This window comes from Pseudonaja textilis, chromosome Z, assembly GCF_049901715.1.
Source record: "Pseudonaja textilis isolate UNSWEBS1 chromosome Z, rPseTex1.2, whole genome shotgun sequence".
NCBI lineage: Eukaryota > Metazoa > Chordata > Lepidosauria > Squamata > Elapidae > Pseudonaja > Pseudonaja textilis.
This window is the reverse complement of record NC_142008.1, coordinates 96,096,374-96,123,603: the sequence shown is the minus strand read 5'-3', so window position 1 is coordinate 96,123,603 and position 27,230 is coordinate 96,096,374. Positions and strand designations below refer to the sequence as shown.

Genomic DNA, 27,230 nt, shown 5'->3' with positions numbered 1-27,230 from the left:
TTGGTGAATCGTGAAATATATCTGAGCCACTTTCCTTTTATTTTGTTTTAAATGTCAAAAACTTGGCAAAATGGACAATAAAAGGCCCAGTGAGAAATGTTAGAAAACAAAATGCTGTCAAGCTGCTTTTTGACATTTACAAGTCAAAATATGAAAGGAGAGAGGGAAATATTTGGAAATGGTGGAAATGAGACTGACATTTGGATAATTTACCAAAGGCATAGTTGCTGTTTACATTTCTTGAAAAACCTTAGGATTTTCTGTAATCTTTCTTGATCCTATTATGATGATGTTTGGGACATTTACCAGAAAAGAATAAAGTATATTACCCTCTGGATTATTGGATTGGCTCTATTTTTTTAAAGCAGTTCTACAAACTGATATCCAATTGCTTGAAGTACAAACTCATTGTCTCCAGGTAGCAGATACATAGAGATAAGCTTGTAAACACATACCACATATCCATACAGTAATAAAACCAGTACAATGCATTAAAAAAGGAAAATGGGTCTTACTCTCCGTGATGTATGTACATGATTGCAAGCACAGTATTTCTCTGATAGTAATTGGAGAGCATAAAATAAAGTTGATGAGAGTTTTATCTGGGAGACCATCATGCTGAGAGATGGGTTTTGAAAGAAAGACTGTATATTTATGCAATATTATTATGTAGGCCCTGGAAGGACATAAGGGAAAGGCCCAGCCCTTTGACTAGGTGCTGTTGTCTACTTCTCTGTCTATCTTGAGTCTTGTAAAAATAACAGATTCAAACTACAGGGTTGGGTGGGACTTACTGAAGTAATTTAGGGTATGTATAACATATTCCAGGAGGCAACTTATTATATTTCTCTTATTATTGACCATGCAAAGCTAAAGAGTAAGATGAATGATCCTTATCCTTTTTCCTCTTTGATATCCAACCAAATATGAAAGTATAATTAAATTGTCACTCCATGTTCTTTTTTTCTCCTTATTTTTCTCTTTATACATCCAAAATGACATTTTGAAACAAGATAATTGTAAACATTTACAATTGAATAATTATAAACATTTACAATTGAATATTGATGACTACTGCAAATATACTGACAGTTATTGGCAAAGCTGAAAGCAGGACTTTGGAACAGAATCCAGGATCTAATCCCACTTAAGAGAATAAGCAGAAAAGTCCTCAAAAGCAATGAAGCAAGACTGATTCACTATCTGAAAAAGCGAATCTCTTATGAGGCATTAACTTCAGGAAACTTCCATCTAATACAATGCTCACGTAGTAACTTAAAATGTTGCCTCATTTTTAATGTCAGGACATCTCTAATTGCTTGAGACCAACCACAAAATATAGATTGTACATAAAATTTCCTAGTGAATTCTTTGGGTATTTGCTTGATCACAATTGGATAATTGAACTTAGCAGGTCTTTAGTTTAAACCATCTTCAGAATACAACTGTCGTGACTAATGTCATGGAAAATCCATAGCTTCCAGATTGTCCATAATCTATGTAACAAATATTGCAAATATCAGAATAATTATTATATAAAAAAATCCCTCATAAATTTGCATTCAAGAAAAATCTAGGCTATTTACAGAATATATAGTTTCGTTGTTTCTAAAAAAACCCTTGAAATATGTCAGCTGGTGTGTTTGTTACTTTTTAAAGAACTTAGACATTATTTTAACATGAAGGTGTCATTAATAAATATTAAGGGTAAAGAGCTGTGAAAGCATGCCTGATATGGAAAATAAACCTCAAGTCAGCAATTGTTGAATATGGAACATTATATCAACTAATAGAAACACACCGAAATGAATCTAAAAGTAAACAAGTAGACAAAAGCAGCCGTGTCTTTTCCTGGGATCTCAGGGCCATCATTTGCAATTGTCATGCAAACCTAGGAAAATATGCACTTGATTTATGAAACTGCAAAAAAGTGCTAGATACGCTCCAAAATATATATATTACCTTTAATTCCAAATCACAGCACAGATCTTAATATATCCTAGGTATAAATTTTTCAGTTAAATTTCTAAAATGAATATGAGACTAGACCGTTCCTGATTTGTTTGTATGACTATTTTATGAGTCAGTTGAATTTGGTAAATATGGTACCAAATGCTACCACACATGATCTCATCCATGGAATAGACCTCTTCCAATTTTGTTATATTTATCTGATCCCAAATCCAGCCCCATCTTACCCTTCAGTTCTGTCAAGGTATCTCCCAACTGTTTGAGTACCAGGGATTTCTCCTCCAGCTCTTGTATGGGAATGAATCTGTGATTATGCATCAAATCCTTTTGAATCTTCTCTACTGATTTTTCCAAGTCACTGTGGATACACAAAAACAATACACTGAGGTCAGGGAGAAAGAGAAAGGAAAAGACGCCTGTTGCCATTCTTTCCAAATAATATAGAAGACAATACAGCTCTAAGAAGGTTAATTTCTCATTCTTTCCTGATTACTGGCCTTCATCTTCTACCTTTCCTCTTTCTATGAGGTAAACTAGTGGTGTAACTTGCATACAGGCTCTTAAATACCCACTGGCCTGAGGAAAGTTAAAAGTAGGACCAATCTAAGTGGTTTCTATATTCAGTAGAACCTCTAGTCATGGTCATAATTATTCCATAACTTTGCCAATTTCTTCATTTTTTAATGTTTTAGGAATTTCTGGCTCAGGGGTCATGTTTGATCACTACACAAGAATGTGTTTGTGACCAGATTCAAAACTTTTGTGAATTTTTTGTTGGAACCTAATTTGGTCGTGGTCAGAAGCATTCGTAACCAGAGGTTCTGAATGTGCTTGTTAGTATAATGAAAAATTTAAGTCCATTAGAATGAATTAGCTTAAGTATATCTGTATTTATTTTGGGCCATATCTATGAACAAGCTAGTGCTTTGTATGTACTAAAATAAACAACAAACAACATGGAATCAAGCTAGTAAATAATAAACCAGTTTTAAAAATCCCCAGAGGCTATACATCTTAATCATTTGACAGAGTTATTTGGCGATATAGAAAGCAATCAGGATGGTACCAAAATAGAACTGTAATAACGTAGAAATTCACCTGCTTTTAAATTGGCTAAATCAGTCTCAGTTTGATAAAGAAGGATAAATCATTTTTACATGCAATGAATTAAGTACAGACAAACTATTGACCAAATCTTCAGTTACACCTAGAAAGTATTTTAATTTTAAAAACTGGGGACCCCCACCCCCGAATAAGGTTCAGTTTCATTAAAGAAACAAAATAGGTACAACTTGAAAGGTTAAAATCTCAGATTTGGAAGAAATGTAGAATCATTATAACCTGGTCTCCAAGTTACATGTATGAGATAAATTTAAAAAAAGATACCACACTGAGAAATTCCCAAAAGTCATCGGCATGATTAGATTCAGGAAGCTACGCAACTTCCACAGCAGTATAATAACTGTTTGTCTAAGATAAAAAAGGGGAATGAGAAAGATAGGGATGGTATCATTGTCATAATATCTCAAATCCAGAGAAATTCAGTAATTTCATATGGATGATAAAATAGACGAGGACAAAGAGGAACTTAAGCCAGGAAGCAGAATGAATCCTCCAGAATTATTTTCACTAGGCTTGAATTACTCAAGGCCTTTGACCTAATTTGAGACAGCTCTCAGTCTAATTTCAAAAGCTTTTTGAAATAAGTAGTTCAGATATCTGACAAAAGTAATTTGATTCTTTTCCAGAAAGGAAAGTATATAATACTCTCTCTCTCTCTCTGTGTGTGTGTGTGTGTGTGTGTGTGTGAGTGAGAGGGGGGGAGGGAGAGAGAGAGAGAGAGGTGAGGAGACAGAAAAATTAGAGAAAATGTCTGGGTTTTTTTCACTTTTTGTGATGTCTCAATGGAAATGGAACACTCAAGAGGATGAAGATGATGCCAAAATTACATAGTCAAAGTCTTGACCTTTTCATGTGCGTTGCAACTTTTGTAAAAAAGTAGGCAGCGCTTCATTTGCACAAGCTTCATTCACTTGTGGTTATGAATGTTGCCGTAATGCACACCTTTATACCTTTATACTTACAGCTGTTTAGGTTAAACATGAAGAAATATTTTTAATTCCTAAATTCTTTTTCAGTCTCTTCATCCAAACTAAATGACTGATTACCATTCTAACTGGTGCATACTTGAAGGGCAAGATATATATATTTTCAAACCAACCATGTTTTACTTGTCCCAACAGTGCAAATCTTAAATCTAACTGTGCATTATGGTATTAAGTTATATCACTCATAGAATACTTAACTTTGAAATGCCATTCCTAACAGAAGCATACAGAGGCAATCCCCTCCCCCAGCCCCCATAGGCTATGATAAACAAGTTATTTCTGTTTATCCAGCCTTGCCCTAAATCAGGGATGTCACACTCACATCCTCACAGAGGCATCACGTGACATATTGGGACATTTTTTCCCCCTTTCGCTATACTGGCCATGGGCATGTCCAGCATGTGACTCATCCGGCCCACAGACCAGAAGTTTGACAGTCCTCCCCTAGATAAACATGAACATTTTAACAGGATCCTCACTTAAGCTGCTGAGTTATAAGTTCTTCCTCATTGAGGTAGCGAAGGCGTTCCTCTTCAACCAGAGAGCGCTGCCGTTGTAAGGGATCTTCCTGTTTGCGCATGGTGTCAGTCACCCGCACACTGATTTCAGTCTCTGTCCGTCGCAACATGGTCTTCACTGTCTCTTGATTTTGAAGCTGAAATGGATGGAAGGGAGAAAAAACAACAGGAAAATAATCAGAAGTAACTAAGTTACTGCAGTCATCATTATGTATACTGAGAGCATTTGCACCAAGACAAATTCCTTGTGTGTACAATCAAACTTGGCCAATAGAGAATTCTATCTATCTATCTATCTATCTATCTATCTATCTATCTATCTATCTATCTATCTATCTATCTATCTATCTATCTATCTATCTATCTATCTATCTATCATCTATCCATCTATCTATCTATCTATCTATCTATCTATCTATCTATCTATCTATCTATCTATCTATCTATCTATCTATCTATCTACTATCAGAGCCACACTATATTGCATTGTACAAAAACATGTATTAAGGAGAGTCTGCATCTAAAGACTTTTCTGCGGCATATCTGAGACTTTCCTGAATCATCAAGTGTCTTCTCCAATGTGCATCACTTTCCTCTTATTGATTTTGGTTTTGTTTCAATGGTACTTGCTTTGCTCTAGCAAACCAAACTGCTTTTGCACACAGATTTGCCAGATTAAAATTTGTGTGTGTGTAGTGGCACTATTTAGCATGTAGGAGTCCTTGTATGCTCCAATCTAACATGTGAGGCATTTTCTTGTGGAACCACCAGAGTGTGCTTGATTCAGAGGTGGTATTCAGCAGGTTCTGACCAGTTCTGGAGAACCGGTAGTGGAAAATTTGAGTAGTTCAGAGAAGCAGCAAATACCACCTCTGACTGGAGATTTTACAGTATTCTTGCCCTGCCACGCCTACCGAGTTACACCCACAGAACTGGTAGTAAAAAAAATTGAATCCCACTAGTGGTTTGATTGTGTGCATTTGTGCACTCCCTGTTATTTCTATAGTTTGCTATTTGCTATGATTTAGGATAAGGCTCACTAGGGTCAGGTCGAATGACAGGTTTCCATGGTCATAGTGAAGACATTAAAGGAAAATTGCAAAAGTAGAAAGCAGATAAAATAATTCCCCCTGTTTCTTCCATAGACAGGAGCAATCAATCATTGGTGTAGGATTACATTTATAAACTATGGAGTTTAAAGAAAGACGCATATCTAATTTCCTTCAGGAAATCTATGTAGACATTGTCACAGTCCAGCATTAAATTTTCGCTCCTAAACCGATGCTGAATAAAATAATTCATTTGCAAGACAAACATATCCACTTACTTCTTTCCAATAGTATTTACACAAAAGGGATATTGAATTAGTTACATAATTAAGAAGGGTTTATGTGCCTGCATTTAAAAAGACCTCTGGTTACTCTGATTCTCCTAAACAATGTAAAACTAGTGGTAAAGGAGGCAGTAAATGAGGAATTGGAACTAAATGTACATCTAAACTCATAACACAAATTAATATTTACAGAGTAGCTTTACTGATGAGATGGTGATATATAAATGGAATCACTAAATATTTATTTTATATTTAAAAGTATACAAGGTGTATACATACATTTTTATTTTCGGTCCAAAGTCAGTGAATGTATGATTTTTCAAAGGCTTAGAATTTTCACTTTGTAATTTAGACTTCTGTGTTGCCATTGGAGAGAAATCCAATCTTATTATTGTTACATATAAAATACTACAACTGAAATAAATAAAACCAGACAGCCTTTATTGTTTAACCCTTTTATATTCATGCTGAAATTGGATTGGAACACTGCATACATAATTAGAATTGTTTCAATTTCTACGAGACTAATTTGGATTCCAAAATTTAAAATGTTTAAAAACAAATATTTTTAAAAATATAATATGTTCTAGTGCTATTTTCTAAGATTAATAATACTTCTGAATTGGCTATCCAGAATTATTTTTTTGTTTCTCTCTTCCATAGAACTTGATGTCTTTTAGTTATATTTGCAAAGTAATGGAAGAACATACCAGATAGCCAAAGTTGTTTACATATAGAATTTTACACGCCCTGACCGATGTGTTAGGAATCCCTTACCATTGGTTATTCTAGTGGGGTCTGATGGGATTGGATGCCAATTATCTTTGGAGCACCCTTTGTTGAATGAATTTGTCATAGTCCAAACTCTCCAGAGGTGGTATTCAGCAAGTTCTGATCAGTTCTGGAGAACTGGTAGTGGAAATTTTGAGTAGTTTGGAGAACTGGCAAATACCACCTCTGACTGGCCCCGCCCCCATCTATTGTCTGCCTCCTGAGTCCCAGCTGATCGGATGGGTCTTCTTTGGTTGCCATGCACAGGAGAACTGAGCTGGAAAGCAGATTAGTGAGGTGAGGAAGGAATGGGATTTTGCATTATCCTTCCTCTGGAGTGGGGTGGGAATGGAGATTTTATGGTATCCTTCCCCTGTCATGCCCACCAAGCCAGGCTCACCAAACCACACCACGCACACCAAGCCACGCCCACAGAACCGGCAGTAAAAATGTTTGAATCCCACCAATGAAATCCTCCCATTGGAATGATGTTACTACATGTGATTGACACCACAGAAGACATCCACACAAATCTGGACACCAAATCTGTTGCACAGTTTCAAAGCATCTGGGAGAAATGTGGGAGTGTGAGCCATTTGCCTTTCCACCTCAGTACTGTTTGTTGCTTTCCAGTTTCCAACAAGCTGTCACTATTAATTATCTCTGGAGTTAAGCAACTCAGAAAAAAAAACACACAAGCACCTCCCACAGTTTGGGAGGGAAGATCAGATTGCTGGCTCTGAATGCATAGCTACCATCTGCCCTTTTATTTGGTGTCGCAGACTCCAAATTAATCTCACCTGGCACCAAGGCAGTTTGTTTTGGTGAGCACGACTAATGAGAATAAATGTCAACAGAAGAGAGAAACAAAATGGAGGGCAAAAAGATAGCAAGGCAAACTCCTGGGGCAAAGTGTAGAAAGCAGAAATCTTATTTTTCATGGTGTCTGAAAGACAAGGAAAGATTTTAGAATTAAATCCCATCATATCACTAAGCTAAAGAAACCCAAATAGAAATGGAAATATAATAAGCTGGATTCAGATAATGGATCCATGTGACTCATTTACTGTCAGTATTAATGGGCAACAACACTTCAAAGTTTTAGACTAGGGATCGCCAACCTTTTGGACCTCAGGGATGTTTAAATCCTGAGGACCACTAATATGAATTTTTAAAAAAGATAATATATTTAATGTAAAATTTTTATTTTTTATATTAAATATAAATGTACTATTTAAAATTTATATATATATTTTTCCACATCATTGTAGTTGTGCTTTTAAAGTTGTAGCAACGTTTTGGCAGAATCTCATCTGCCATCATCAGGCTTCTGTATTCTGTCTGACGAGCACAATACAGAAGCCTGATGATGGCAGATGAGATTCTGCCAAACATTGCTACAACTTTAAAAGCACAACTATAATGACGTGGGAAAATACCCGAACAAAGCTGAATACTATATATATATATATATATATATATATATATATATATATATATATACACACACACACACACACACACACACACACACACATACACACACATATACACATATATACATACACACATATACATATATACACACATATACATATATACACACACACACATACTTATATATTATATTATATATATATAAAGATGCCTATTTAATTATAACCAAAAATATAACAAGAAAAGCAGCACCCTCCCTCCCCAATCTGGTCTCCTGTCATTTCATATCTCCCTCAAATCAGAGGAACCCTCTCGCTCCTTTGCCAGGTGTGGCTGCCTGGAGTTGGGGGAGGGAAGGAGGGCTGAACTGGAAGCCTCCCCTCACCTGGAAGCCTCCCCTTTAACACCTTGCTTGCTTCTCCATTACTGCCTCCTCCTCCTCCTCCAACACCTCCTTCTCCAACTAGGGCGATTATGAACTAACTGAGCGGCTACACTGATACCCCAGCTGCTCCCTTCCCTGTGGTAAGACTTGGTGTGTGTGTAGAAAGGAGCTGGCAGTTGCTACTTGGCAGTCCCGCAGGAGAGATGAACTCATCCTGGTCCCAGTTAAGATATACCAATCACAAACCCAGAGTCCCTGTCAGGAAGAGCGGCAGGCACAGGTGCGGGTGGGCACAGTTTAGCACAGCAGCCAACCTCTACTCTGCTCTGACGAGCCACGTGCTGAAGATCAGAGGGCTGTCAGGAAGGTGGGGCAACAGAGGTGATACTGGCAGCAGATGGACATACGCATGGGAGATTGCAGCATAGGCCTGGCCAGGATGGGGTGGGGGTGGGAGTGAAAGGAACCTCTGAACTGGTTTTACCTCCTGCCTCTTGCCTCTGTGCATCGAGGAGGTTGAGTGGCTGCCAGCGATGACCCCAGGAAAAGATGCTGCAAGGGGGAGGCTTAACCCGCCCCAGGAGCTTCTCTTCCTCCTCACCAGAAGCGCTCCATGCACAGTACTGACAGCCCCTCTGGCCCCTGACAAGCCTCCTCCTTCCCGCTGAGCATGTGAGCGCCTCTGGTGAGGAGGAAAATAAGCTCCTGAGGGCAGGGGCATGGGAGAGCGCGGCATCGGAGCCCTTCCCAGGTGTTTCCTGGCCTGTGAGGGGAGGGCACAATCTCTTGTGCCCCCCCCCAGGAGCTTCTCTTCCTCCTCGCCAGAAGCGCTCACACGCAAAGCGCTAATCGCCCCTCTGGCCCCTTACAAGCCTCCTCCTTCCCACTGAGTGTATGAGCGCTTCTGGCGAGGAGGAAGTGGGGGTTGAGCCTCTCCCTAGCAACATCTTCACCTGAGGGCAGCTGCTTCCTGCAGCTCAGGAAGTCTGCATTCTTCCCACTGCTGCTCAGCCTCCTTGATGCACTGAGGCAGAAGGCAGCAGCCACGACACAGGTTTGCTAGGGAGACTGCAGGATTGCCCCATCTACCCACCTCAGCATGCTGCGGCCCGCCAAAATTTTCTCATGGCCCACCAGTGGGCCACGGCCCACCAGTTGGCAACTGCTGTTTTAGACTGAGAACCTTTTGTAATCTTTGTTGATGCCAAGGATTAAACTAAGATTTTCTGTGAGCAATATGTATGTGATAATGTTTAACTCCCTATGCCTACATTTAATTTGCATTCCTCCTTGTTCTTTATGCCCCTTCTTTTCTCCCTCTAACAATGGAAAATTACAGAGAAAGATTACTTTATTAAATGGAGTCAAAATGTTGTGTGTAGGAAGAGAGGAATGGGCAGTACATGGACATCTATAATTGAATGAATATTGTTGCTTTTCTTTATAAAAGAAAAGTGAGACACAATTAGTTTTTGCTGACCTTAAAATCAATTCACTCTTTATGGAATTTAGCCAGAAACTATTTTTTTTTCCTTTAAAGAAGAAATAAGTTCTGGTTTAGGTTTTTCAATTTTGCAAGAATAAGATTCTTCAATTGTGAAAAATAAGATTACATCGAATAATATAATTTTATTTCCAAGTGCCTTTCTAAATTCTTCATCAAGTGAAGCTAAATTCACTGTATATATTGAGTAATTTGAACAAATTTGCAATGCTTCTGCTTCACCTAATTTATTTGTTTTCTGGTGTTATGCAGAGCATATACTCTGACAACTGGGCATCAGATTCAGCACTCTCTGGCTTCTGAACTCTGAGTACGAAGCACCGTTTTCTCTCAAAACACATCATTTCTAATGCATGGAGAAAAGATTCAGCCTCATGGAACCAACATAATATTCTAAAATGTTCTCCTCCATTGGAAAAAGAGCAAAACATAACTTTCCTTCCAACTCGGGTTACCTGCAGCTTCTTGAGTTGGTGCAGCTGGTTGCGGAGTTCACTGGCATTCTGCTGCAAGTCATGGAGATGTAGCTGCATGTGCAGACGAGTGATAGCAGTAGGCTGCCCAGCTGGGGTACCAGTGGTGGATGGGGGTGGTGGTCCAGGAACTGGAGTTCCTACATTACTCTTGCTTGGGGCTGAAACAGAGAAAAATACCAGAAACGTGTAATAATCCGTAGAAATTGGTGGGGGGAAGAGGATCATATCATTAAGATACTGTATCAAGCTTGGGAAAAAAACACAAATTCTGTAACTTTCACTTCAAAGCATTATAAAATTGTTATCAAAGAGAAAGCAATATCTTGAGTAACACCCTCTGCATGAATACAGCATACTATTAAGTACTGACTTCAATTTTTACCACAAATTGGTTATTTTTTCAGCAACTCCAAGAATGCAGAGAGTTGTGGACTTCATTATTGGCTTCCCATCATTTATCTAATACTTTTCTTTCACACCAGAATGGAGAAGGGCCTGATAGTTATGTGAAACTATCTTATCTCAGTTTATCTTTGTAACAAAGCCAATTTATTTTAAAGGTAAGAATAACTTCCCTCACTTTAAACTGCGTTTTTAATATCATGGTTCAAATCCATTCAGCTATGGGGCATCATTAAGAAGTTGAACCCAGAGTGAAGTCAAATTCTTGCTTCCATTTTGTTCTAGACAGCCCTCAAAATGGAAAAAATACCAATGAATATGAGAAGAGCCTACAGGTTTCTATAATTTACAACAGAAAAGCAAAAAGAAAAAGAATACAATGGAATGGTGGGAGATTTTCATGAAAACTTCCGAACTCTAAAGTCCGCCTATATTTTAGTATATTTCTTCTTGTTTCAGATAAAACAACTGCAATTGGAATTTACTTCTGGTTTTACTGCTCCATTATTGAACCTAAGATGATTTCTTTTTCTTGGGATAAGTCAGATTTGAGGATAGGATTTCAAATGCTCACTTACGTGCTGATGGAGGTGTTCCTCCATTGGTCCCTTCTGTTTTCTCACTGTAATGACAAACAAGACATAGATATTCCCAAACATTTTTAGGTTTCAGATGTTTAGATGGGAGTAAAAATTATTATACTGTAAATAGTGTTTGATTTGTGTATATGATTAAAAGTGAAGCTTACTTGCATTCATAATATTCTAGGCTGCCCGCAGTAATGCCAGACATAGAAAACACATTTATTCATCTTAGATGTAGAATTTACATCTTTAGGTGTGAGACATGCTTGCTCCAGGTCACAGAGAAAACAAAATTCTATTATTTATTTATTAACTAGATTTATAATGCTGCCTAACTCAATCAATGTGACTCTGGGCAATGTACAAAGCTTTCTCTGAAGAGAGAGAAAAGTTGAAAGCTGAGTAGTGAAGGTAGGAAGAGAAAATAATTAATATTCTACTCCTGAGCTTTTGATTAAAGGTGGAATTACAAGAAGTGGAAAAGTCTAGGGAAACAAGCAGAAAGCTTTTGTTTCAGAAACTGTATCTCAGGAATAAGTAAATAAGTCTATGAGCATAAAACTAAGTTAATTTTTATCTTTATTTTTTCTATATAGCATTATTTGAGCTTCACTCACTTTTGTTCTTTTCTTTTTATTACAGTGTGTGCCCAAAGATCTAAAACGTTCTTTCTAGTTTTCTTGGAAACTATATATTAATTTAGAATTTTCTACCACATAACTTGACAGAAAATTTATGGTAGACAAGCTATAAAATGATTTATTTTATCTCATAAACTTTATCTTATTTATCCTGAATATTTGCACTTTAATAATGTTAAAAAGTAAAGTTTACATTTTATTTTTCAAAAAAATAAAATTTGATTTTTATTAATATCTTGTGAGGTTGATCTGTTTTTCCAAAAAGGGCAGGAAAGCATATGTACATTGCCAAACTAGAAAAAATAGTAGGAGTTTATGCTAAAGCAACCATTTTGTATCTCATCTGTCACCCCATAAGGGAGATCAGATTAAGAAACAGACCATGCAAAACCTAAAGTTTTAATTGGAACTATAGTAACTAAATATTGCAAGCCTGAATGTCCTCCCCTTTCTTTTGAGGCTATCCTCTATACAGTGAGTAAACTCACTATATCATCCCATTCTCATTTTAATTTTTGGCACCAGCAAGGCAGCATGGATTGGCACTGTCCTATTTCTTTAAAAGGATGTGGGTGCTAAAAACTGTAGCAGTAACAACCATTCCATTATCCCAATTAAATTCAATTTAAGCTAAGGTAGCTGATTACTGTACAATGGTATTTCACAAGATATTGATGCAGTAAAGGAAGTGATATCCTCAGTTGTGATTCTCTTTGGAATAGAGGGCTATATATTGTGGGAAGGATGAGTTTGGAGATATGTAGATAATCTTTACAAAATACTGCTCTGCTAGGTGTTTTGTCTCATAGTTATTGAAATAGAAACTCTATGGGCTAATTGGCTGAGTTGGGCAAATTTGGCCAAAAGTTATTCCCTTAAGAGCACCTGCAATTAGGGTAACCAACTGCAAAAGATCCATATTTTTTCACTTAAAATAAGTTCAACTGCATCTTGCCACTCTATATTCATGACTGAACAGAAATTTGGCCAAAATCCCATACTCTACCCTTTATATCATAGTGACTTTCATTCTCTTTTTAATCCACTATAAAAGCAACCTGGCCAGTTTGGGTTGGACTGTTGAAAATATCTCTAGTCTGGTAATAAATTTCTACTTTGCATTTATCAGGATAAGGAGGTAAGTGAGAAGTTCACTATTTCTATCAATGCCAAAGGGGAAAAGCAGCAAGTTATGTAGTTTCACCCATCAAGCCTCTTACCTAGGGGTCTCTCCATCTGAGCTTCTCATTAATGCACTCTGTACCAATCCTGTGAGGCTAGCAATCTGTTTTTCCATCGCTTCCATGCGCTCCCTTAATAAAAAGAGGAAGAGGGAGAGAGATTCTCTATATATTAAAAAATCCAGACAAGGCAGTAGGACAAGTATATGGGTTTTTCATTGTTATTATGACAATATGAGTCAACATAAGAATAAAGTATATTTATTTGTATTCAATTTGGAAACAGTATTCCTGCACGCCCCAGTTTGATAATATAGACTTATTTGTAATGTAGTAATATAAAGAAGCTAAAAGTATAAAACCAAGATAAAATATTAGCAAAGAAACAATATCATATTCCAGATAAAACAGCTGGAAAATTACAGTTTAAAAGCACCTAAGGGAAATTCATGTAATGTTCTGAAGCTCTGTAGAGGGTAACAGCCTCATACCATGGTGAAAACTAAGAAACAATGGACCAAAATAGGCTTCCTAAAGACAGGTAATTAAGAGTCTAACAGCTCTGTGGAATCAACACCAATCCATATGTGTTGATTCCACAAATCTACACAAATCAACCTTATAGATACTTCTGGGAACCTGGAAGGAAGACAGCCACATGAGGTATTTTCTTAATACTTGATGTCCTTTAAGATGCAAATCCTGTAATTCCAGGCTAGTATAGACAGCATGTTTTCAGAAGTATACAAGGTTGGAAATTTTGGTCTGAAGAAGAGAGGAGCTAGTACTTTAGCAAATCGGATTTTGCATTGGAAAATGTGTTATGTGACATACCAATACACTGTGCTTCATTCTGTTTTTCCCATCCCACCCCTGCATATCAGGTAATATGCTATTGGGAAAAAGTGTCACGTCTTTGTCAGTGATTTTGTAGCCTTTATTTCACTCTACTTACAATTGCATTAACAGACTGATGAGCATGTCCGCTTTCTCAGTTAGTCACTGAGTAGTCACCCAACTAGTGTGGGCATCCTGTACCTTTAGTTGGTCAAAGTGCGGTAACACACCTTTTTCTTTTGGGATCATGCTCCCTGATTTGATTTTGGAAAGGAAAGGGCAGAAATAAAATGAGACAGCATGAAACAAAGAGTGGTCTTGTGTTTTGGCTTCTCTCACTCTCTCTATCAAGTGTCCACCCCAAAGGGCCTCTTCAGGCAATCTTTCTTCAAGGTTTTGAACTGAGGAGCAATTTCTCACACATACTTTCCACTTCATTAACTTTTGATGGGACTATGACTTGGATTCTTTTGATCTCTCCTGTTTACCTTTTACTACCCCTCCCTCTTGATGTTTCTAACCATTTTGTTTTCTGTCTTCCTCTTATCCTAATGATCTAGGTTCTTACATTCCCCCCAACTCAAGTCATCTGAGAAACCATCCTCATTCCTGGAGATATAGGCAAAGGAAGATTAAACATGAGATATTTTTAAAAACGCATACTGGATTGCAGCCATCCCCACTTTATTTTCTAAAATAGAGACTCATGTGGAATCTCAAGCTATGCTTGGGAATGATGCTTTGCTCTGCAGGATGCAAAGCTTTCCATTACTATAAAATTAAAGAATCCTTAAAAGAATAGGGCAGGAAGCTTGACATAAGCAGGCACATTGTTGTCTTGATAAATTAATTGGAGAGTCAGACAGTATATTATCAAGCAATGACTTTGGGCTTTCGATAACATTTAATTGAACAATAAGATCCATTCAGTAAAAACCCTTCTCTTCTTTGTTGAAAGTTTCCTGCTTGCAGATTTTCACTCATTTTATTGCTTACTGCTGGGAAATAGGTGATAATTGTCCCATGAGTAACATCTTTTAATTGAAGTTTGATTTCAGCTTCCCACAAGAGATGGCTATAATAACTGTTTTCCTGCCATTTTTAATTCATTTCTTTTTAAATGAACAAAATAACCCTCTTTCACATATAATGAAACAAAAGAAGCAAAAGAAGAACCCAAGATATCATGCCTGCAACAGATCTGACATTTGTTCAGCCATTCTGTTGGCTATTATTCAGCAGTCAGCCTCCTTACACAGTAGAACTTAGTTCTGAAGAATACATAGGATTATGCTGTAAGAGGTAATTATTAGGCGTATCCATTCAGACTACCCACTTAGTTATCAAGCAGTGTAAGGGCAGAATTTGCAATAATGGAAATCTAAATAAAGGTACACAGAAGATGGAATGCTGCAACAGTGTTTTGCTTTGTTACACTGGATTACTCTACTGCTGATGTAAGCACATGGCAAATTAAATAGGAAAAATAAATGAATTAGATCTGGGGAAAAATAAAACAACACTGGAAATGCCATTATTAGAATGCTTTGGAATAAGGCTTCCTTTGCCTGACTTCCTCTGAGTGACTGCCTTGCATCACTTAATTTTATTTTTATAGAGGATCAAGATAGCTTCCATTTGTTATTTTGCTCATTCTTCCCACTTTTTATTCCAACTAGTTCTCTTATCTGAGAAAAGCTGAAGAGAAGGGGGTACAAAAACCAAGAGATTTTTGTGTTGTCATCAGCAGGAATGGTCAGCAGGAAACCTTTTTAACATGTCTTTCTCCAGTCCGTAAGAAGACACAAATGTATGCCAACATTACTTGCGTTGTCTTACAGCTGATCTCTGCTCTGCTTTGGTAATGAGACAGCAGTGGGATGTCCTGTTCTTCCAATTGCCCTCCATAATAAGGGGTGAGACTGGAGAAAGAGACAGATAGCTGGACCGATCTCTCTGACTTTATTTGAAAACAAACTGCTGATGATTTATTTCTCTTGCATATTTGCTCAATTCCTTTCTTTGTAGTGTAATCTTTCTTTTTCACTCACTTCTCTGTCTCTTTTGTGCTTCCTTATTCTTTTGCTTACTCATGTTCTCTTACTGCCTCTTTTGCTTTTTTGAAAAAGAGCTGATAAGGAGCTATGGGCAAGTGGATTCTCCACTTCAGCCAGCAGAGTAGTCTATTGTGCAAGCTGCCTTGTCAATCAGGCTCTAGTAGTCTCGCATATGAGTGCTAGACCCATGTAGGCAATTATTCTTCATGGTGCCTGATCATTTATTATAAAAGCACCAGTCAAGCATCGTGCTCAAATGCAGAGTGTGTCTGATCACTCCTGCTGCTCCAGCCAAAATGACCATAGGAGTCATTTTGGCTGGAAGAACAACCCATGTGCATTTATTTTAACATATTGGCACAAAATAATCACTTGGGTTCTTTTGAGGCACCAGCATCATAGGGTAGAAATCTCATTTGCTGAGAGCAGAATGTCATTTTTTACTCTGTCAAATTTAGTTCAGAATAAGAAAACCTGTATTTTACGGTCCAATTTTCCAATATGCAAATTATTTAAGCTGCTGATCAATGTGTTATTAATAATGGCACATTTATCGTTAGCAAGAAATGATACACTTCCATCTTTTTTACCTTGTTTCAGTATCCTTGGCAGGCACAGGTGAACTGAATCCAGAGTGAGGTCGTTCCCCAGGTCCAGGGAATAGTTCTGGAGCACCCGAAGAACTGAGATTCCGTGGTTTATTGACAGGGCTTTCCATGAACACCGAGGAACAAGAGTCCTTGCGGAAAGTTTGTCGTACTGGTGAGGATCGGCTTGGAGGCCCCGAATAAGGGCTGTGAGGACTTTGGCTCTGCTGAACATCCACCAGTCGGCCATCAGCTATTTTCTGGGGAGATGATGGTGGCAAACGAAAGCCCATCCCTGGACCGTAAGTATCACTGTAGATCTGTGCATTGGGCTTATATAAACTATCTTCCAGTTCTGATTGTAGGGCAGCAGCTGAATAGGTGCTAAGAGAACGCACCGAGCCGCGCTTGTAAAGCCCTCCAGGGTAAGCAAATGGATCCCCCATCCCAGCCAGTGACTGAGTAGATGTAATGCTCAAGCGTCCCTCATGCACCATACTGTATGGATCAGCATACAGGCCTTCATTCTTCACCAGAACCATATTTTTTCCCACCAGGTCTTCATCTGGCTTGACATCCCGGCGCTCCAAGATAGCACTTGGACTTGGTGAGACTCCCTGAGCTGGAGGGAGGTTGGAGAGGCGCTCTGCATGATGCACAGGACTGCCAGCATAGGAGGGTGGGCGTCCACCACTGTAAGACATACGGGAACGGGAAGGCGAGGATGACTGGAGCACTGGAGGAGGAGACCCAGAAGTAAGGTGGGAAGCAGGAGACATGCTGTTTAGGCGCCGGGTGGGGGAGGATTCTCTGGAAGTGTAGACCACCTCTCTCTAGAACAATAAGAAGCCAGAGAAAATCTTTTCTGCATTATCACAGTACACAGGTGAAAATATGTGAGATTATTCAACCATATGAAACCATTTATAAGTTCATAATATATACTGAAGTGCATGAACTTAGAGAAGAAAATACCTTATTCTTATGGCCATCACACCAGATCACACTAGAGCATTCCCTCCCTCCCTCACAACGTTTCTTTCTTATAGTTTTTTTTTTTTTTTTAAACCTGTTGATTCATTTCAGCCCCTTTTTTGGAAACATATTTTACTCTGATGAATGCCTTGATGGGCATATTTATTATTTCCCTGCCAAAGTTCTGCTTATGCTAGTGAAATATTCACTGGCAACTTGCTAACATTTTTCATCCTTCTGGTTCTTCCAAAGCAATTGTTTTCCTTACTGAACTAGATTGTTCCCTACAATAGATGGATAGCTTGTACTTACTTTTCTAAAACTAATCACATGTGGGATGACATGATTTTGCACTCAGATCTACAGAAATGCAAGTCCCATTCTAAAATTTTCAAACCTCATGGATACCATCCATTAATAGAGGATTCTCCATAGTCTTTTCTTTTTTAAAAAGCAGAACTACAGAACTAAATTATAATCCTCAGAAGAAAAAATTTATAGGATATATAAATTGTTCCCACAGTGGAGATACTTTAAAAAATTATGAATATATAAAGCTCAAGAGAAATACAGATCTTCTAGTCAACCTCTCTACTGAAGAGATTTGGTCCAAGTGTTTTTAGTTTTACTGAAAAGAAAGAAGAAGAAAAGGGGTGGGGAAGGTGCTTAGATTAGAATCGTTAGGATTTTTCAGTTACTTTCTGAGGAAATAATCACCTCAGTGCACATCTATAGCTCTCAAACTAAGGAGGAAGTTGCTGTCTTCTGCTAGAGCACATAATTGAATATTAAAGAGGAAGATTATGACTGCAAATCTGCAGAACCACAATTTTTATTTTTATTTATTTATTTTTATTTGTCAATTGCTTACAAAATAATAGGTATAGATAAAAAACATAGTTATGAAAACATGGATACATATAAGAAAAATAAAAAAAATATAAAAGAAACAATAGGACAGGGATGGTAGGCATGTTGGTGCGCTTATGCACGCCCCCTACAGGCCTCTTAGGAAAGGGGTAAGGTCAATAGTAGATAGTCTAAGGTTAAAGTTTTTGGGGTTTGGGGAAAAAACCGCAGAGTCAGGTAGAATATTCCAGACATTGACCACTCTGTTGCTGAAGTTGTATTTCCTGCAATCAAGTTTGGTGTGATTAACCTTGAGTTTGTATCTGTTGTTTGCTCTTGTGTTGTTATGGTTGAAGCTAAAGTATTCATTGACTGGTAGGACACTGCAATGTATGATTTTATATACTATACTTAGATTGGACCGAAGGCAGCATAGTTCTAGATTTTCTAGGTCTAGAATTTTAAGTCTGGTGGCATAAGGTATTCTGCAATGAGTAGAGGAGTGGGGAACTCTTCTTGTGAAATATTTCTGGACTTTCTCAACTGTACTGATATCAGATACGTTCCAGACTGATGAGCTGTATTCGAGTATTGGTCTAGCAAATGTTTTGTATGCTCTAGTTATTAGTGTAATATTACCAGAGAAAAAGCTACGTAAGGTTAGGTTAACAACTCTTAACGCCTTTTTGGCTATGTAGTTACAGTGGGCTCTACCACTTAGATCATTAGAGATGTGTACTCCAAGATCCTTGACAGAGTTTGGATCATCAACAAGGTCTTGACTATTCAACCTGTATTTTATTTTCTATTTTATTTTTTTTGCCAATATGTAAGACAGAGCATTTATTCGTTGAGGTTTGAAGTTGCCATTTGTTTGATACATTGTCAAGGTCTTTTTGAAGGGTAGCAGTATTGTCTGTGGTGTTGAATAGCTTTACATCATCAGCGAAGAGAACGCTCTTGATATGATCACAGAGGTCATTTATGTAGAGTATGAAAAGAATTGGTCCTGGAACACTGCCTTGGGGGACACCACTATTGACAGGTACAGAATTTGATAGGACACTCCCAATTTTGACCATTTGACAGGAATGTTTCTATCCAGTTTTGTCGGTGTCCAGAGATACCGTAAGATTTTAGTTTTAGGAGTAGTTTGTCGTGTACCACTGAATCAAAGGCTTTACAGAAGTCTATGTAGATTGCGTCTATTGCTTTGCCCTGATCGAATTGTGTAGTCCATATGTTTTTGCACTGTAAGAGGTATAAGTCAATGTATGTCTGAATGTACCAAAGTACAGGTATTAATGAAATGTTTCTTAGTACATTACCCATTTTATCTCTTGTGGCACTGACAATAAAAAACAGAACGGCCGCTGTGCAATCCTTTGTTCTTACCCGAAGGTCACCATTGGTGATATGGGATCCAGGGAATGAGGCATAAAGGGGCTCTTTCCGGTAGATTTTGATAATACTTCTGTCCTGAATATCCCTGGAAGAACAAAGCCCAAAGAATCACATGAGATAAATACATATTAGTTTTGGTTATTATTTAAGATCCTAAAGTATGCTTGAGCACAGTGATAGCAGCAAGGGTGACAGATGCATAAAGACATTTTCCTGTATCATTGTTTCCTGTTCATTCCAAAAAGCCTTCAAGCAGATTACATCAGGATTTAGAATTAATAATCTTTTTGCAATAATCTGTTGCTTTGATGTACAGCAGCGTGTGGGGGTCAAATTTGTACCTAGGGTCAACATTGTACGGGTCCTTTACCTGTGTGGGCTTCCTTTCTTACTTGTAAGTTTTGGGCTGAATCTCCAAAGCTCACATAAAAGGAGCCATGAAGATCTACAAAGCGTGTGTGTGTTTCTAATAAAATGGATCCTCGTGCTATTAATCAAAGGTACTGTTTAACCAAATATCTTTTCTTCCTGAATGAGTTGTTGAGGAAAGATAAAAAGAGAAAAGAAGCTATAGGAAAGCACTACAGGAGGGCTACAAAGAGATAAAAAAGGTGCTAGTCTTCAATAAAAACACTTTGCAAGAAAATATGCTAAGTACCTCAAGGGGGTGATAAAAACAAGGATGACTAATTTGATAGAAGTATCTAACAATGATGCATAATATAGAAAGAGAATGTCTAGGGACAATTTTTTCTCAGTTTCCTAACACTAGGATCATAACACTAGAACTTGACATTAAATAATTAAATTGATTGGCAATAGATTTTGGATGACAAGGAGAAATGTTTCTTTCTGTAAGAAATACTCTACTAACAGAATCAGTTGATGCAGGATTTATTTATCTATAATAATGGCTTCTATGCTGCTACAATCTTATAGACTGTAAATCAGTTTCAGAACAAAACACCACAACAAAGGTAAAAAGTAAAGCTTCAAAAATCAGGACCCATCATTTCATAAGGGTGAGTTAAACCTCCATAGCCCACATTCTTTCCTGGAATGTCAAATCTTTATGGCCTCTCAAAAGATGCAGGAGGACTGCCAAATATCCAAGAGTATGCTGTTCCAATCCAGGGAGGCCATTTCCAAGAAGGCTTGCCTTCTCTTCCTGATCTCACCTGCATCTTCAATGCAGAGAAGGCAGTCTCATAGGTAAAAAACCCCGAGCCATAAAAATGTGGCAAGAGCCCACATTCAGACAGATTTAACAAAGAATGATTTCCTGATAGCATATTACTATAGTAAACAAATGAAACCTCCAAGTTTATGGTCAAGGCATCTCCCCCTGCCAGATAAGTATGCTGGAGTTGGTGTTCTTAATGATTAAAAGGCAGGGGAAATAACATTAGAGGTAACTGCAATGAACCAGATATGTTGCCACAGGCTGTATTTGATTAACATTTTCCTAAAATATATTTTGATATTTTCTTGACAGACATAACATTTCTGTTTTTATCCCTCTACCCAGCCTTCTACAATTCTTCTGGGGCAAAAAGGAACATTAGGAGAAACTTCTTGATGGAAAGACCTATTTGGCAGCAGAATCATAGAGCAAAGGGTCTATTTTCCATTGCTGGAAATTTTCTAGAAAAGCTGAAAGCCATCTTTTGAGATTCCTTTACCAAGGGATTGGACTGATGGACAGGAGACCTTTCCACAGAGATCATTCTTATACAGAAGAGAACATTCTGTTTGTCCTGTTATTTCCTACCAGAGGTTAATATCTGCAGCAAGACATACCTGACATCCTCCAATTCATAGAAAACATTGCGGGATTCGTCTTTAATCAGAATGGCAGTGTTTGGGGACTTGAGCATCCCCATTGTCAACTTCTGGGGAAACATGTGGACAATCAGGGCATGTAGAGTATCCATGCTGCTGATTTCATGGGTGATATGAACCCTCCTTGTCTCATCCCCAAACTGCAGGAAAAGGATGCCTGAGGAAATTGAGAATAATAGGAAAAAATAATAGAGCAGGAAGGAAACAGATCAAAAGATGGAATTGTTGATACCTATAAATTTTAAATTTCATAGGACATATATTCATAGGACATGGCTGTGAATCCTTCTCCCAAGCAATTCACTCACTTTGGTGTGATGGTAGCACATGATCCAGAAAGGAAAGATGGTAACTTTATTTTTAATATTTCCAGCAATTGAAAAGAAGTCTGTATCTTCTCAATGTTTGGCTCTTCCCCCTCCCCTCATTTCTCTGTTGGGGGGGACAAAAAAAATGACCCATAGTGATGCATTTTTCCATGTGGCTTGGGGGACAAAAAATGAAACAAGCCACAGTCACAGAGCCTGAAATTCTAGAGAGGCCCTATTTTTGCAGACCTCCTGCAGGATTTCTTACATAGATGTTGGAAGTCTGTTTACCTCAAGCAAAAACCTGCATCAGTTTGTGGTAAAACTTTAATGGTTATCTCATGGTTAAGTTAGTTAATTTGGTTTTGGAAGTTGCATAGAAATATATCTCCACCTCCTCCATCCCCTAGGGCCCTTGTTAATAGGTGCATAAAACATTAAACATAGAATAATTTCTCCAATTTTTAGATGTTTCAGGTATAGAGAACATTGCCAGAAAGACTCTCAACATTGCCAAAAGATCTTCTAGATTGTTAAGCAATTGTACTCTAATATATTTTAAGAGCAACATTTGAAGGGAAAAAAACAGAATCACAAATACAAATCAAACTATGTGCTATCAGATATATGGCTAAATATTCAATTTCTATTTTAGGGTCTATTAGTAGCACATGCAATTAATGCCAAGATTTTGAGATGTGTAAGTATGAAATTCCACAATCTCACCATTTTCAAAGAAAAGCTAAAGTTATTAATAGTTGATGAGGGATAGAGCAATAATCAGGAGACTGGAGAATAAGTAATATTTTGATTCCTCTACTCTATTAATTCAAAGATTTTAACGGATGCTTCGATTGTCCTGAATTTCTAGATTTAATATTTTTAAAAAATATTAAATATATATAAAAATATATAATGTTTTGTGAATTTTGGAAGCTAAGTTGTTGCTAATAAAAATAATTGTGAGCAAGTAAATTAACACAGCTAAACTTTTGAATTCACTTAAAATACTGGTGTCCTTGGAATAGCATGGTTGTTCTGTCTGGCAGTCATTCTCTAAGACAGCCAGCCAAATCTGGAACAGACTGATTATGATTGAATATTTATTTATCATTATCTCTTACAGAACGTCTAATGACTCTGTTGGTTAAAAGTCAGAACAGAGTACAATCTATAGTAAAGTTTTATGCTAGGGTCTTTCCTACACTTATAATCCAAAATGTGTTTAACTAGGGATGTCAATATTTTAACCCTATCCCTATCCCTTCTCCCCTAAAAATGTGTCAAAAATCAGAATCAAATTATTTTGTTGTGAGATGAGTGCCCATACAAATAATTTAAATAAATAAAATGAACATGCTACTTCTTCATCTAAGATATGCACTGTAGGTGAAAAAAAAATGCTTATACAGAAACAGATTTAATCGCATCCCCTCTGAGTGCTCCACAAGAAACACTCCAAAAAGGTAACACAAAAGCAACTTTCATTTAAAAGAAACATGACATCTCCTGCCCAAGATCACGTACTTTGTAGTTCACAAAGAGTTTACCTGGTGACCGAAGTTTTGTTTGGCTGGTGGAACGAGACAATGGCAAGCTTTGCCTAAAGCGATTCATTCTGTTGAACCCAATGGGCAGTTCAGCTTCAGACATGGTTTCCAAAGATTCTGCTGAAGCAAAGGAAAGCTTGGCTTGATCAGCCAGGCCAGGCTGAGAACCCTGTGAATGCCGAGAGCTTCGGGTCTAAAAGCACAGAGAGAGAAAGAGGGGGGAGGGGGGGTGACGTTAGGACAGATATTTTCTATCACATTTCCAAAACATAGATTTAAACATGTTACTGTCATCATTTTGATATAGCCCAAGTGTTCATCTGTTGTTCTGTTATAGAAGGAATACTTCCTTTTGTAAGAGAAGGAGAAGCTGCTCAGGATTAAATATGAGTTGGCAGCGGAAGGTTGTATCTCTAATTTGCATGTGTCATCTTCTTTGGAAATTAAGCATGACAGCGAGCCCTTCAACACAACAACCTGTTGGAAATAGAAACTTCTCTCAGTCAAAAGATAACCAGACCTAGTAGTGATGCTTTTACAGCACTCAGTTTGCCTTCCATATTTGGAAGGCAGAAGGTGTGGCAGAGCAAGCCTTATAAGAAAAAGAAGGTTGGAAGACAAATGGAGAAATGTGATTTTTCTAAAACTGAATGAAAAAAATCTTACAGTGAAAATGTTTTTGACTTCTTGCAAACATAGCATGAGAGCATGGGTGAGGGACAAAATGTGGGCAGGTTTGTACCAAAAGCAACATAATCCTGATGACAATAGACCTTAAGATTTGGCAACAAAAGAAAATATTTCTTTTTTTAACCTAAAAAGCAATTCATTAAGCTAGTGCATTTATAGAAGAACCCAAACAACAAGTTTGAAAAACCCATGGTATTAGCTAAGCAACTTTGGCTGCTGAGGAACAACAGGAACAACATTGTTATCACTTATATGGGCCCACTAGGAAACCCCAAGACCAACGCAATTTATGTCCCATGCCTAGATTTGAACCTAGACTCCAAGGGTATGGACAGTCTACATCAGGAGTGTCAAACTTACTGTAATTGAAGACTGCATCAGGGCTGTGGTTGACCTGGGTGTGTGTGTGTGTGTGTGTGTGTGTGTGTGGCTAACTGAATGTGCATGGCCAGCTTGATGGTCACGCACACTCAGGGTGTCATTCACTGGGCCCAACCACATCTGGCTTGTGGGCCTTGAGTTTGACACCCCTTGTCTACATTGTTCAGAATCCTCTGCTATTGCAGGCTCCACAATTTCTCAAAGTCACCCCCAAAAACGGAGTGTTGGACAAAGAATAGTACTTTTCCACTTTTGTTGTATCCGGGCCTGGCTTCTTAAGAAACAGACAAACCAATGCCTCTTTAAGGACTTCTGGTAGATTCCTTTCTCAAAGAGACATTACTACAGTGCGGATCCAACTTCAAGTTCCTTGCTTCACTGCTTAGAGAGCTCCAGACCATAAGTAACAACTAACATAAGAAGACTGTGTCAATTTTCTTGGGATCCACAGGCTCAAAGTTTTCACAGATAACACAACAGAATGTCATCCCTATCATCTCAATAGATTTTTTTCCATTTAGATCTAACTTTGAGCAGATGCAAGATATTTTATTAATGAAAAGCTTAACAAGATTATTGTACATTACAAAGACCGGACCTTCTGGCCCATCCTTCCTAAAACTGAATAATTAACTGGCATTCCATAGATGTAATAAAGGAGATGGAATAATTATGTCCTTATTGCTATAAAAAGCTCAATTGTAGGCTTAATTTATATCTAGTCATGTTTCCTTCTTTCATGTTTCCATCAGTGCCATTCCAAGTATCTCTCCATCTCCATCATTTCACAGACTGAGTAAACCAAGGAGTTGCACAGGACTGATGGATGGGCAGAGGCCAGCCATAAGGGATTCTGCCCCAGTTGCCTCTATATTCCAGTGGTCAAAAAAGCACCTAACAGAAACACTAGCCAACAGATGACTGAGAACTGCCCAAGCGGTAACAGGAATCTTCATGGGTCCATCAGACGTTAGTTGTGGACCATTTGAATAAGTTCTTCCTTCTTTCAGAAGGTGGCAGCCATAGTCAAGACTATTATCACAAGGAAGTGATCTGTCCATGACAATGAACTGATGGAAAAGTTCCCCCCAAATAGGTAACAATATATTTGCTCTAAGGTGATTGCAAGATCTAAAAGCTAGCCAAGTGCACAGGGGCCACTTCTCATATAGCATATGACAAAAAAATGATTGCCATGGTGACAATGAAGTTCCAAATGAGCTCTAATTCTAAGGAGGGGAGATTAAAATCACTTTGTACTCTTTGGTGTTATTATGAATCCACAATCTTACAATGATACAGGGAACAATCCTACTACCTACAGTAAATCTATTTAAATTGTTTTAAATTGAATACAATCAAATTTGCTCCTCCTCTTTAACTATTTCTTTGTCTAGTTGCATTTATTATTTGGAACATGATCCATAGCATGCTTGCTGAAAGGCAGAATGTAGCCTCAACATGAAAAAACATCCCTTATTTACAAGAAATTTTATAGTTCATAAATAGAAACCTTCCCAAAATATTTCTCTGAAAACCACAGAATCAGTGTTTTATTCCAATATCTAACATGGAAGTAGAATTTGGAAGAATAGTTATAAATTTTAACCAAATTCATTGATATACAAGCACTTTATTTAATTAATAGTGGTTGATTAATTTTAATCAGCAGAGCTCTACATTAACAATGCTTGTTTAATTTTACGTCTATTTTCATTCTGCTATATTGCCACATATGGAATGAAATACAAGATATTAAATATGCTATTCGCACAATACCTTTTTTATAATTTTATGGTACATGCTTCCTTTAATATCTAAAAAAAGTACAGTTTATTGAGCTTTGGCTTGTATGCAAATGTACATAAATTCAGTCAATTAGATGACTGCTCTAAAGACAAGTGATTAATCAGGAAAGATGTTTTAATTGGTCAATAGCTTCCACTGGAATGAGCTTCTGCCAGACTTGACAGACCAGCTCAATTAATCTAGTAGCCAAGCATTCATCCAATTTGTTCCTCAAGATTCCCAGTGATGAAAATTGTGTTTATGCAGGCATGTGCACACAGTCCTTGGCAATCAATATCAGTATTAAGTGAGATTTATGTTCAATGTTCTGATTTCTTTCCTTCATTACCATTTTATTCCTATAGTTTCTTCCCTTTTACCTATGCTGTCTTCCTAATTTGTACAAGGAAGTGTTCAGAGCTTGACAAAGAGGATATTGTGAATTATTTTATAATAATAGTAGCAACTTGACAATCAAAAGAACTGTTAAGATGCAAATGCCATCCCTTTTGTACCTCACACATAAATACATGAGCAGAAGAACTTGTGATATCACAGCATACATTTCATCATTTTGACAAAAACCACTGGATGCAGGGGACCCTTATGATTGGTGAAATTAAGGAAGGGGAGAGTAGCAAAGAGAGAGGA

At 37.6% G+C, this 27,230-nt stretch overlaps 1 protein-coding gene across 15 annotated transcripts in view; it reads right to left on the bottom strand.

Annotated features, from left to right (window-relative positions):
* The window catches only part of SRCIN1 (SRC kinase signaling inhibitor 1), a 267,852-nt gene that overhangs the window by 32,698 nt on the left and 207,924 nt on the right, over positions 1-27,230 (bottom strand). For all 15 annotated transcript variants that reach the window (XM_087916500.1, XM_087916502.1, XM_087916504.1 and 12 more), the window contains 9 exons: positions 23,721-23,913; positions 21,821-22,019; positions 20,012-20,105; positions 16,796-17,625; positions 13,351-13,443; positions 11,484-11,527; positions 10,483-10,661; positions 4,559-4,734; positions 2,199-2,329 (listed from right to left, as the gene is read on the bottom strand). In XM_087916500.1, coding sequence (XP_087772626.1) covers positions 2,199-2,329; positions 4,559-4,734; positions 10,483-10,661; positions 11,484-11,527; positions 13,351-13,443; positions 16,796-17,625; positions 20,012-20,105; positions 21,821-22,019; positions 23,721-23,913 — 1,939 coding nt within the window. The remainder of the gene's footprint in view (positions 1-2,198; positions 2,330-4,558; positions 4,735-10,482; positions 10,662-11,483; positions 11,528-13,350; positions 13,444-16,795; positions 17,626-20,011; positions 20,106-21,820; positions 22,020-23,720; positions 23,914-27,230) is intronic.